General features: G+C 47.3%; 1 protein-coding gene across 2 annotated transcripts in view; it reads right to left on the reverse strand.

Moving 5' to 3' along the window:
• The window catches only part of LOC147665849 (cytochrome P450 4B1-like), a 298,070-nt gene that overhangs the window by 57,124 nt on the left and 228,662 nt on the right, over positions 1–12,284 (reverse strand). For both annotated transcript variants that reach the window (XM_086949460.1, XM_086949461.1), the window contains 2 exons: positions 5,797–5,861; positions 2,791–2,873 (listed from right to left, as the gene is read on the reverse strand). In XM_086949460.1, coding sequence (XP_086805586.1) covers positions 2,791–2,873; positions 5,797–5,861 — 148 coding nt within the window. The remainder of the gene's footprint in view (positions 1–2,790; positions 2,874–5,796; positions 5,862–12,284) is intronic.

A 12,284-nucleotide genomic window follows, 5' to 3' on the forward strand; every position in this document is an offset into this window, starting at 1 on the left:
TTGCAAAACTGACGCAAGGCCTTCATAAATAAGGCCCCTTGTTCATATGTCACAAAAAGTCACAATCGATACTCATAGGTTTCACTTTGTTCACTTTGGACACTCTACACTGAAAATCTATAACAAATCTATATTTTTATATATAAAATACGTTGGTTCTCTACACACTCTGTGTTACATGTCCTTTTTTCTCCGACACTTATGTGCCCCCACTTTACTGTGACTGTGCGGATATATATATTGTAATATCTAGTGTTAACTGTCCACAGGAACCACTTCTTTTTGTTGACTTGAGCCATCTTGTAGGCACACGCATGCATAGTGCGTAAGCCTACAAAATGATGCGACAGCCACATCATAGAGCCCATGCTGCATGGCGCCGTAGATGCTGTACAATATGACTAAAAGACCCAAAGGTGAGAATTATTGGCTTTCCCAATGCAGAATAAAAAAAAACTTTAAATCCCAGAATGCAAAGTACTGTGGGCTCAAAGCTCAGGATTGATGAATGTGCCACACATGACATTTGCCCATGCCTTCTTGTCAGCTTTAACCCATTCTAGTACAGTATGAATGGGTCATATGTCAACAGAAGCGGTGGTGTGATTTGGTGAAAAAAAAATGCTGCAGGCGCTCCCTGAAAACACCACTTCTGTGCACTTTGACATCACTCAATCAGATACATGACCAAAAACAATGACGCCTTTCTCTAAGGGTCTGATCTGAGGGCGTGCACATAATCCCCCACCCCCGTATAATAGGACTTTGTTATTTGTTTACTCCGATCAGCAGTGCCTTGCACTTGGATTCAAGTGTGTACTTTGGGTAAAGTTCTTATGCAAGGACCAGTTAAAACAAGCATTTGCAATGCAATAGGTCTCGCATTTACGAGAGTTTAAGCTATTGGTATTGTAAATGACAATGCCTTTTATTTATGTCCCAGGATGCTTGTTTCTGGATCAGGGAAGACCTAGCTTGGCAGTTCAGACTGGACTGTTCACATGAGGCACAGGGTCAAGCCTGATTTGCATATAGCTGGGTCTGAACTGAGCCAGCAAAGTGAGCTAAAGAACGGTGATGGATTCAACCCAGATCTGTGACTAGGGGTGAGTGTCTGAAAAGTTTCAGCGTTCCCTCCATCATTTCCTTGTGATTTTTTGTTCGCCCTAAGTTGGCAGGGTATGCCCAGATGTGGGTCCCTTGCTCACTTTGACACTGGATTCAAGTTAGCCTGGCTGATGAGAGGTGCTCCCCAAAACCGGTCCCGAGTTGCTTGTTCCGGTTCAGGGAAGACATGGCTTGGCAGTTCGATCTGGACTGTTCCCATGAGGCACAGGGTCTAGACTGATCCGCATATAGCTGGGTCTGAACTGAGGTGGCAAAGTGAGCTAAAGAACGATGATGGATTCAACCCAGATCTGTTACTGAGGGTGAGTGTCTGAAAAGTTTAAACGCTAAGTACATAATTTCCTTGTGTTTTCTCCTGTTGGGAGTCTCAGTGACATTAAATACTTAATCTGCCAGTAAATGAGCTCTTCTGCTGATAGCCCTGACTTGCCAAGTGGTGCCAAATCCGGTTCCTGTGCCCTTGGAAGGAAGTTCTGGTGATAGCATTGATTCCAAGCGTCCTTTCTGGACCAGTGCATTTCTGCAAAACTCGATGCATCGCTGCTGCCTGCACCAGAGTGTGGTCCCTGCTGGATGCAACACCTGCGGCTTACAACACAGACCCAAGCTTTCTGTCACAGCACCCCCGAAGAAAAGCCACTGCGTGAGTCTCTTGCACCTCATTACCCCAGTCCGCTCAGATGCAGCGCCTACTTCAATGCTGTGGAATCGATGCAGCGGGACTTGACTTTCGACACATCATGGATGCATCGTCTCTGAGAGCCTTTTTCATCATTGACACTGCACCGCAGTAAGGAACTGAGCAATCTTGCCCACAAACGACTTGTGTATGTTGGAGTAATGATGCTTTGGTTTTGTTTTAATCGGATTAATAGTGGCTATTTTTCTAAATCAGCGTGGAGTCCTTTTGTAGTGTTTTCACTGTATTCCTGTATGTGTGTGCACAAATTCTTTACATCTGGGATAAGCCTAACTGTTTTGTGCCAAGCTACCAGGGGGTGAGCAAGGGGTATCTTAGGTGTGTAACTTACTCATCCTGACTAGAAAGAGGGTCCCTGCTGAGATAGGGTGCATACCACTGCCAACTAGAGACCACATTTCTAACAGGTACAGTTCTTTCTCTTGGTTCACATGCATCTGAGCCAACCACTCAAAGCAACTTAAAGAGGAAGGCTTCTTATCTGACTCCCACTAGGTATTATTTGGAGTTTAGACTGATGCTGATCTGATGTTCTGTCAAATATACATATAAAACCTCAAATATAGATGCCAGTGTGATGCCAATCCTTACTCCCAGACAGGAAGCAGTTTCCCTGTGTAGGGGCATCTGTTTTATCCTCCTCTGTCTTCATTCTCAGAGTTCATCTATTGCAGAGTGACTTCCTTGCCACTGTGGTTCTAGTGCAGACTCTGGGTGCACACACAGCCCCTTGCTCCTGTGATGCCTGCATGTTACAGTCTAGTATCTGCTGAATGTATAACACAAGCCAGGGTGCAAATTACTGATTTTAAGGTGACATAAGGAACAGAAGGCAAGTAGGCAGCTGGATCCTGAAGCCAAATGGTAAGAGAGGTAAACTTTTTTTAAGGTAGGGTTACCTTAAACAAATAAATATTTCCAAAGTAAAGGACACCACACGTCTTTTAAAAGGGGTACTATACCTTGGTCCAGTAGCAAACGGCACAAACGCATGAGAGAGTCGATCAGAGGAGTTCTCAGGAGAGAACCGCAAGGGGTCAAACACCTGAAAAACAATATATTGGAAACCAAAGGTAAAAGGGATGGAAGCACTTAGAGAAAGGAGATAATTGCTACTAAAAAATGATGAAAGAGTATGAGATAACATAGCATAGGTATCATAAGATAACACTAGGATATGCAGTAACTAAAACGTTTATTCCGGAAATCAAGGGCATGCCATGTGATAAACTTTATCACTGTGTTTCAAATGTCTTCTGAAGATGCATTGTATCTTATTAGCATGATTACAGCCTAAAAAAGGGCTTCACAAACTATGGATGTCTCCTTCTTGCCCTACATGTCTGTGTCTGCTTTTGCTTCTCTTTACTTTTTTTATCAGCTGAATTTCAGACAGTGATGGAGAGAAGGTCCAAGGATGGATTTGGAAGCAGAGCTCATGTCTTGTATTAAGACTGGATGAGTTGCTGATGGATGTATGACGGTACGACGCGGGCTATTACCACGCGTACCGTTACAACGAGTGTTTTACAACGCAAGTCGTTACCACGACTTGCGCTGTAGGGTGCGGACTTAGGAATAGTTTAATTTACTATTCCAACACCAGTCCCCAGGGATAGTAGGGAAGGTGTTGGAATAGTAAATTAACTATTTCTTGTCCTTGTGCGCTCTCCAGGGCAAGTCGTGGTTACGACTTGCGTTGTAAGAGACGCGTCGTAATGGTAGCGCGGGGCAACATCCGATTCGTAAAGGATGTTCCCCGTTGCTGATGCTCTGGTGTAATAAGTACCATCAAAGTGCACTCCAGTGTCTAAGGCAGCAGGGGCAAGTAATATAGCTCATGTGGCAACACGGGGGCCTGCTAATCATGCCTTATAGTATCCATGGGTTCGTTTACAGAGAAAAGAAACTCTGGAAGGAATGTATTGAGAAACCACCAGGTGCACCAGAGATCCATTTCGCTCCCACTACTGAGAGATTTTTTAGTCACTCTTTGCTTTTCAGAAATTCTTTGTAGAAAGGGGTACTCAGAAAAGGAATAAAGGGGGCAATAGGATTCTAAAGAAGAGTGTGTGTTTATTTTCTATTAGTCAAAGTAATGAACAGGTGAATGGAGGGGACGTGGGGGTGTCCTATGATATCAGTGTACCTCTAAGAATCACTGTAGCAAGACAATGGTTACCTATGTGGCCTCCTTTGATATAAAGGTACTTCTATGACTACTCCAGAATCTTTGTGGCAAATAAAGGGGTATCTAGGTTGCCTACTCTGATATCAGAGTACATTCATAATTTCTCCAGAATTACCATGAGTCAAGTAATGCAGCCAGACAATTGCAGGGCTCTGTAAAAATACATTTGGTGCACAGTACGTGGGTGGAAAGCTTAGGATATCAGACTTTGGACATAGCACTGTGACGGAAACATCCATTACAACACAGTCATTACAATGTCCTACCTTTACAACGCAACTGTTTCAACGCAACTGCCTTTAAAACACCTGCAATTACAACGCATTATAAGGTAAGTAATGGATATTTATGTAGTATTAGGATGGGCATGGGTTTTGGGGCACATGGGAATAGTAATTTTTAACCCTACACTATCCAACACTTTCCCTACTGTTGCACTCACTGGAGTGGGAATAGAAATGTTTACCCCTACACTATCCAACACTTACCCTAGTGTTGCATTCATTGGAGTGGGAATAGTAATTTTTACCCCTACATTATCCAGCACGTACCGTACTGTTGCTCTAAAAGTATTATGCATTGTAATGGTCTGCGTTGTAATGGAAAGCGATGAAATGGTAGTTTTAAAAAATGCATTGTAATGGCATCTGGTAGTTGCAATGTAAAGACTGCATTGTAAAAGCATGCATTGTAATTGCATGCAATGTAACGTCATATATTCCACTGTGAGGATCGATTGTAAGGATCACTTGGTGTATGGTGCTTGAAACAGAAGAGTTGGTAAGGGACATTTAAAGAGTGGGTTCACAATGTGGGCATCTTTTTGTGTAGAGCACACTCCCTACCAAACTACCTAAAGATATTTGTTAGAAAAAATGTAGGAAAGGGATCTGTAATTATGACTTGTGAATGTGAGTTTGTGCATGGGACCCTGCAGGTGAGGGTAGGGACATATGAGAGGCTAACTAGAATTCCAAGGGATTTGCAACAAAGAACTCAAGACACAGTGCATGGGGCATTGGGCTAGTTTGTATGGACTTGGAAATATGATGTATTCTGTGGGACGTAGAGAGGTCAGGCTCGAGATACACAGTCATGGACCTGTCTTATTATAAGGTTTACACTTGTATAGCAGACACAATGGCGTGCTTGCAGCCATGGACAATAAACATGGTACACAGGGACGTGGAACTAAGTAGCATATTTAGGGGAACATGACTTGAGACACTGAATTTAGGGACTGGAGATTGGGACATGGACATTTGGTGACATCTGGGAATGGGGCTTGGGGTATGCGTCTTGCTGCCTACTAAGCTGTGCTAGTTCCCATACATTACTCTGGGGCTTACAGTAAACAGCCAATAAGGATTCATGGTTCAGCGGAGGTTTAATCACTTTGGTGATTTCTAATTCAAGAGGACAAGTTGCTCTCCTTTGTGTGTGGGTGGTTTTTGTATCGCACAAACATAAACAGAAGGCAGCACCACTGTACAGGGTCAACAGCAAAGATAAAGTTAACATGTTTCTTTGCCTTATCAACGTGCATATTTCCCTTTGAGAAATAAACAGATGTTTGCCTTTACATTTCTAACCTGTGTCTTTGCGAGTATCTTTATGTTTTCATACCAAAACATCCACAAACACCCAAAAAGAGAGATACACCACCACTTTTCATCAAACTAGTACCTGAAAGCAAATGTCTGAGCAACAGTGATAATATTCACATGTAAAGAAAACAATACATGAGATCCTTATTATATCAATTGGATTACTGTACCTCTGGGTCTTTCCAGACGGCGGGGTTTCTGTGGATGCTATAAATGCTTACAAATGCAATAAATCCTGCAAATAAAACAAAAGAAAAATACTTACAATTTGAACCTAACTATTGAGCATAATTACATTTTCTAGTTTAGGAATTGGCAGTTTTGTATTCTAGCAAATGGCAACACTCAGGACTCAACAACACAGACCACAAACATGGGTGAGCTCTCTTCACACAAGTTAATTTTAGATGAGGATATGCAATTGCTTGGATCAACAATTCTACTTTAAGTTTGGGCAGGCGATCTAGTTGGATATAACTACCAGGTGGTGGGGGATTGAAAGCAATCATATAATGTGTAAGCACTCTAGTATTCTTTAAGGCAAGTCAATCAGGTTTGCGCTAAAATATTGTACTAGATTCACACTGCAATTTGGGTGGTGCTTAATGTATGCCAGTGATAAGCGCTGTCACTCATATTTTAGACATGGGACATTTTTTAATGAAGTTTTGCAAAGTGTGGCAAGCAGTCATTGATTTGATACAATCTAGTACTAGAACCATGGCAGGTGGAGGCAGTCACTCATACTCATTGCTTCAACAAGTGAACCCAAAGAAATAGAGACTGCCATGGGCAGCTGACTCCCTCCCCCATTGGCTGAGTCAATCAGATATGCAAAGGACCAGTTCAAGTAATCATGCATGATCACACGCACCTGCCCATCTCTGCAGCCTCCCCATGCCCCAATGCCTCTGTACCCTGTCCAGTTGCCCTTGGTGCTGCAAAAGACTGCACGGATTAACAGTCCTGCACTGTTTACATAACTGGGCCTCGCTCATTGCTTAGACGCAGTGGGCCATGCGACCATCCACATCGAAGAGTCCCACAACGGCTGTGTAGTCTTGAACATACCCCAGCCCTCTTCCATCCACTATCAGACACTCCCTGTCCCTTTATCTCATTCTTGCAAGTTTTTTATCTCATTCTTGCAGGTTCTTGCTTTTTCACTTTATTACGTTTTTGATGGCTTTCTCTTACTCCATTTTTTCATCTCTTACTCTCAGTAAAAGTAATCTCAGGGAAAATAAGTGCCTGTGCTCCCACCAGTTAAAAATAAGCACTGGTTTCTCCTGTCTGGTCAAAAACTCCTTGTAAAGAAGTGTGGCTCAATGGTTAGAGCGGCAGACCCTGATGCAGAGGTCTGGCCCGGGACCAGGGTTCAATTCCCGCCTCTGCGGGTCTTGGGCTCAATTTCCTTGGACCTGATAATTCTCGCCTTGGTGCCTATTCTAATCATGCGTCACACTCCGCAACTCTGGGCAATAGCTTGCTTAATCTCCACAACAGCCCCAACAGCGCTGGGATGCCTGGCTTCACCTTGGGGGTGCCCAGGAGTGGGCATCTCACAGGGAAAAGCAAGGAAGGGTTCCACAGCGGTATGCGTACAGCGCCAAGACACCTCAGGGTATAAGTGCGCTATACAAGTACGAATTCATTCATTCATTCACCTCTCTCTTTCATATGATTTTGGTTTTCGTCCCTCTGCTGCTTGCTGATGTTCCATTTGCTCTCATGGGGCTTCTTGCGGTTGAACTCAACAACAGAGATATGCTTTCTTATAACCAAAACCTGCCTAAACCACAAGCTTAGACACAGAGTTTTCAAGTTATCTTTACAAAACTAAGTGACCAACGCCAGTTCCTAAACTCAAGGGGAGATCATTTTAAGGTTCTGCATCCTGGACCCAAATGGTCCACCTGCCACATTTTATCTTCAAACTTATGTACAGCCTTACAAGTAACACACTCAATCTTTTGCATTCGAACACCCAGTCATGATACGCCTGCATATAAAGTTTGGGGCTTCTGTAAAGAATTTAAAGTGCCCTGTGAAGTACATAGAGACTTAAAAAGAATGTGTTTCTTAACAGAGAGACAGTGCCACCATGGTAGGAGATGTATGGTCTCTCTTTTTCAGATGCAAAGCAATTCATGATATTGCATTCTGCTACCATTAAAGTCTGGGTATAAACTGGATAAGATTGTGAGAAGTTGGCCCGATATGCAACGTTCGCTATTCTAGCGACCGCTATGTATCGTTCCAGCGACCCTTATGGTGTTTGGTTGTAAGTCAACCTATAGACCAGCTATCCTAGTAGCGTGGATACGAGCAGTCTAAGGCTAAAGACTCGAGAGGGCGCGTTAAGCCAGCTGTTTACCACACATGTACCCCTTGAACACCCAGTGAAAGGACACCACACAAGTGTTATGAAAATAAACAGTATATTTATTAAGAATCACAACAGCCCTGTACTCGTTATGAGGACAGGGTACTAAGCACAAACCAAATCTCTTTAGCAAATACTTCAAGTGCACGTTTAAACAAGTGTCCGAGGACACGGAAAGGTTAAGGCAAGTCGGAAGCGAGGGACTCGGGACCCTAGAGTAAGGAGGCTATGCAGGCACCGAAATGCCGAGTTACCTAGCCACGAGGGCTGCGGCTGCACAAGTCTTACAGGCGTCGGGGTCTTCGCTGACGAGCCAGGAGCCGGAAGAAAAGGAGTTGCTGGCCGGCGACCAGTGCTGAATAGTTCGTAGGGATCCAAGCCTGGATCGGAGATTGATGAAACCTGAAAGCAGAGGGGACCAAGTTCGTACTACTAGCCAGTAGTCAGAGGGTACCAGGAAGGCACCGGTTGGCCGTCACCTCGACCAGGTGAGTGGGCGACGCTAGGCTCTGCAGTCTCACGGACCAGGAGGCGTTGTCGGCGACCACGGTGGAGGTGCGAGCTGTCCCACGAAGGATGATGCTGTCGGCGTCACTGGGCCCAGGATGGGGCAACAAGCCTCGGCAAATCTCAGGGCCACGTGGTGGGCCTAAGATGGCGTCTTGAGTGGACCAGGAGGGTCCGGGGTGCTTCTCGAAAAGATGGAAGCAAGGGCCAGTCTGGAGCAACCAGACCGGCGGTGATGGTTCTCGGATGTCGTCACAGAAGGACACAAGCCAGCGGCTAGTGACCAGACAACGTGCTGAGCAGCGAGCAGAAGGGCCCCACGCAGATCGTGGAGATGCTGGGAGACTGCACTTCGGAGCTGGAGCGGCTCAGGGTCGGGGCTTCTCGGACCCCAGAGCACTCACCAGAGAGTTACCTCGATGGTCGTGCTGGTTTTAAGAGCGTGCAGGTTCTGATGATGGCCGGTCCCTCGAGGTCTCGTCGCACCCACAGATCACAGCTGAGCTGATGACGTGGGTAGAGGTCAGAGGTGCCAGGGAAGCCGGTTCTCGTCGAGCTGGGCCGTCGGATTCCTTGAGGAAGGACTTACAGCAACCCGCAGAGTTCTTAGATGGTGCCCGCTGATGCAGGGTGACTACTCCTTAGCCACAAGGGAGAAATCTTGAGAAGAGTCTTGAAGTCCTTTCGTAGAAAGTATTCTTGATTCAAAGATGATCTAATTTGGAAGGGTCCCCGCTCCGGTCTTTATCCTAAAGAAAGGGGTGGGTACATGACTAGGTCCTGCCCTAAGGGTGGGACCAGGAAGGGGGGTAGTTACACCCCTCTCCCCTGCCGGACTTTCCCCAGGCCAGGGCTGTCGCCCCTGGAACTGGTTCTAACCGGCAGATGCGTAGTGAGCACCGGGGTGCCACTCCGCAGTCACCTTCTCGCAAAAGCCCTACCTACCCAGAATACACAAACCCTGTCTGGGACGGTGCGAACACCGCCCTCGACAGGAAACCCTTTGTCCAAGCGCTCCTCGCTGGAAGGACTCCCAGCAGCAGGAGGTCAGACTCGTGTCTGTGGTGGCAGCACCCATTTTGTGGAGCTGAGGCTTTCGTTAACTTTAACCGGGGTTCACAGTTACGTACATGTCGTGTCCCTCTAGAAGGGCGGAATGCTAACCTCGTCGCCAGGGTTGGTGAGAGGGCAGCACCCCGATTCGTATGACACCTTACTCGACATGTCTTGATAACGCGACACCGAAGTTACCGATGTGGTACGCGTTATCCTGGAACAGCCATTGGGTCTTTTCTCCGCAAGCTGCAACCGGCTCGGCTCGGGCCAGAACACAGTTCACACGAGCCCATGCACTCTGCCTTCAGGATTGTCAAGGCCTGCCATAGGAGTTACTGATAGGAACTCGGGTGTCCATTGTATGGTTAGATATAGAGCTACTATATCTAAAGCAAAGGGTGATTACACGACTTCGCCCCAGCTGTCATGCAGCCAGTTGTGTCAAATTTAGGAGGCCAGCCAGGGGTGGCATAATACATGCTGCAGCCCCTGGCGGCCCTGGGTACACCTATGCCCTGAGTTACAGGGTCTGATAAGGTGGCCCAGTACCAATTGGTAAATGCACCTAAGGTACATATCGTAATTTAGAAAGAGAACAGCCAGGCTGTGGGTCTGATTGGCAGGCCCACAGCCAGAGAAAGTCGTAAACCAGTGAGACAAAAGCAAAAAATCTGGGTGATCATAGGATTGCAGACCCTACTCTCCTACAAAGATTACACAATGTTAGTCTATTGAAGACAGGATGAGAGCCAGCTCCAATCCAAGTGAATGTCTTCAAGTGGAAACTGCTGCCTGATCTACCTTCTCAATCTACATCTATAGGTCAGCTGTGATCATCCAAACTACTAAATTGATCACAAAAGGAAGTAGATCAGGCCCTTTTTGGAGAGTTACTGGTAGCAGGTCTTTGGACCATCGAACTGAGCTTGCAGCATTCACCCTAACCTCAGTCTTCTTGGGGATAAGTAATAATTGACCAGTACATATCATTGATCATCAATCAATCAATCAGAGTACTTGTAAAGCGCACTACTCACCCGTGAGGGTCTCAAGGCACTGAGGGGAGAAGGATGCCGCTACTGCTCGAAGAGCCAGGTCTTGAGGAGTCTTCTGAAGGTGAGTAGGTCTTGGGTCTGCCGTAGGTGGGTAGGGAGGGTGTTCCAGATCTTGGCGGCGAGGTAGGAGAAGGATCTGCCACCGGAGGTCATTCGTTGGATGCGGGGGACAGCGGCAAGTGCGAGGCTGCCGGAGCGAAGCTGGCGGGTGGGGGTGTAGAAGCTGAGTCTGATGTTCAGGTAGGCTGGTCCGGCGTTGTGGAGTGCTTTGTGTGCGTGGGTGAGGAGCTTGAAGGTGTTCCTCTTGTTGACGGGGAGCCAGTGTAGGTCTCTCAGGTAGGGGGTGCTGTGGCTGCCTCGGGGGACGTTGACGATCAGTCGGGCAGAGGCGTTTTGGATGCGTTGTAGTCAACGAAGGTGTTTGGCTGGGATTCCTGCATAGAGTGTGTTGCCGTCGTCCAGTCTGCTGCTGACGAGGGCCTGTGTCACTGTTCTTCTTGTTTCGGTCGGGATCCACTTGTAGATCCTGAGGAGCGTGTTGTAGCAGGAGGAGGAGACGCGTTGACCTGCTTAGACATGGAGAGGGAAGAGTCGAGGATGAATCCTAGGTTGCGTGCATGGTCGGTGGGTGTCGGTGCTGTTCCCAGTGTGGTCGACCACCAGGAGTCATCCCAGGCTGAGTTGGTGGGTCCAAGGATGAGGACCTCCATCTTGTCCGAGTTCAGTTTCATACGGCTGCTCCTCATCCAGTCGGCGAGGGCCTTCATTCCCTTGTGGAGGTTTGTTTTGGCCGTGTGTGGGTCCTTGGTGAGGGAGAGGATGAGCTGGGTGACGTCGGCTTAGGAGATGATGTTGAGGTTGTGATGGGGGCCACTTGTGCGAGGGGGGCCATGTAGACGTTGAACAGAGTCGGGCTGAGGGATGAGCCCTGGGGGACGCCACAGATGAATTTGGTGGCTTCAGATCAGAAGGGTGGGAGGCAGATGCTCTGGGTTCTGCAGGAGAGGAAGGACGTGGTCCAGTCAAGGGCCTTATCTTGGATTCCGGCTTCTTGGAGGCGTGTCTTTAGAGTGTGATGGCAGACTGTGTCGAAGGCGGCTGACAAGTCCAGGAGGATGAGGGCTGATGTTTCGCCATTGTTAGTTGGCGCCTGCTGTCGTCTGTGGCGGCGATGAGGGCTGTCTCGGTGCTGTGATTTCGTCTGAATCCGGACTGGGACAGGTCCAAGATGTTGTTGTCTTCGAGGTGGCAGGCCAATTGCATGTTGATGATTTTCTTGATGACCTTCGCCGGGAACGGGAGCAGGGAGATGGGCCTTTGGGTCCGCCTTGGGCTTCCTGAGGAGGGCGTTAATTTCGGCTTGCTTCCAGCTTTCCGGGAATGTTGCTGTTTCAAAGGAGATGTTGATGATCTTCCCTAGTTGGGGTGTGATGGCTGCGTCTGCTTTTCTGAATACGTGGTGTGGGCACGGGTCTGAGGGAGATCTTGAGTGGATGTAGTTCATGACCTTGAGTGTCTCGTCGTCGTTGACGTAGGACCAGGAGGTTGGGCGGTTGGCACTGGTGGTGTTCGCAGGGGAGGTGGAGTCTGGCGTAGTCAGGGCTGTCATGGTGTTGAAGCTGTCGTGGGTGTCAGCGATCTTGCGGTGGAAGAA

The sequence above is a fragment of the Lissotriton vulgaris genome, unplaced genomic scaffold (genome assembly GCF_964263255.1).
Source record: "Lissotriton vulgaris unplaced genomic scaffold, aLisVul1.2 SCAFFOLD_1678, whole genome shotgun sequence".
Taxonomy (NCBI): domain Eukaryota; kingdom Metazoa; phylum Chordata; class Amphibia; order Caudata; family Salamandridae; genus Lissotriton; species Lissotriton vulgaris.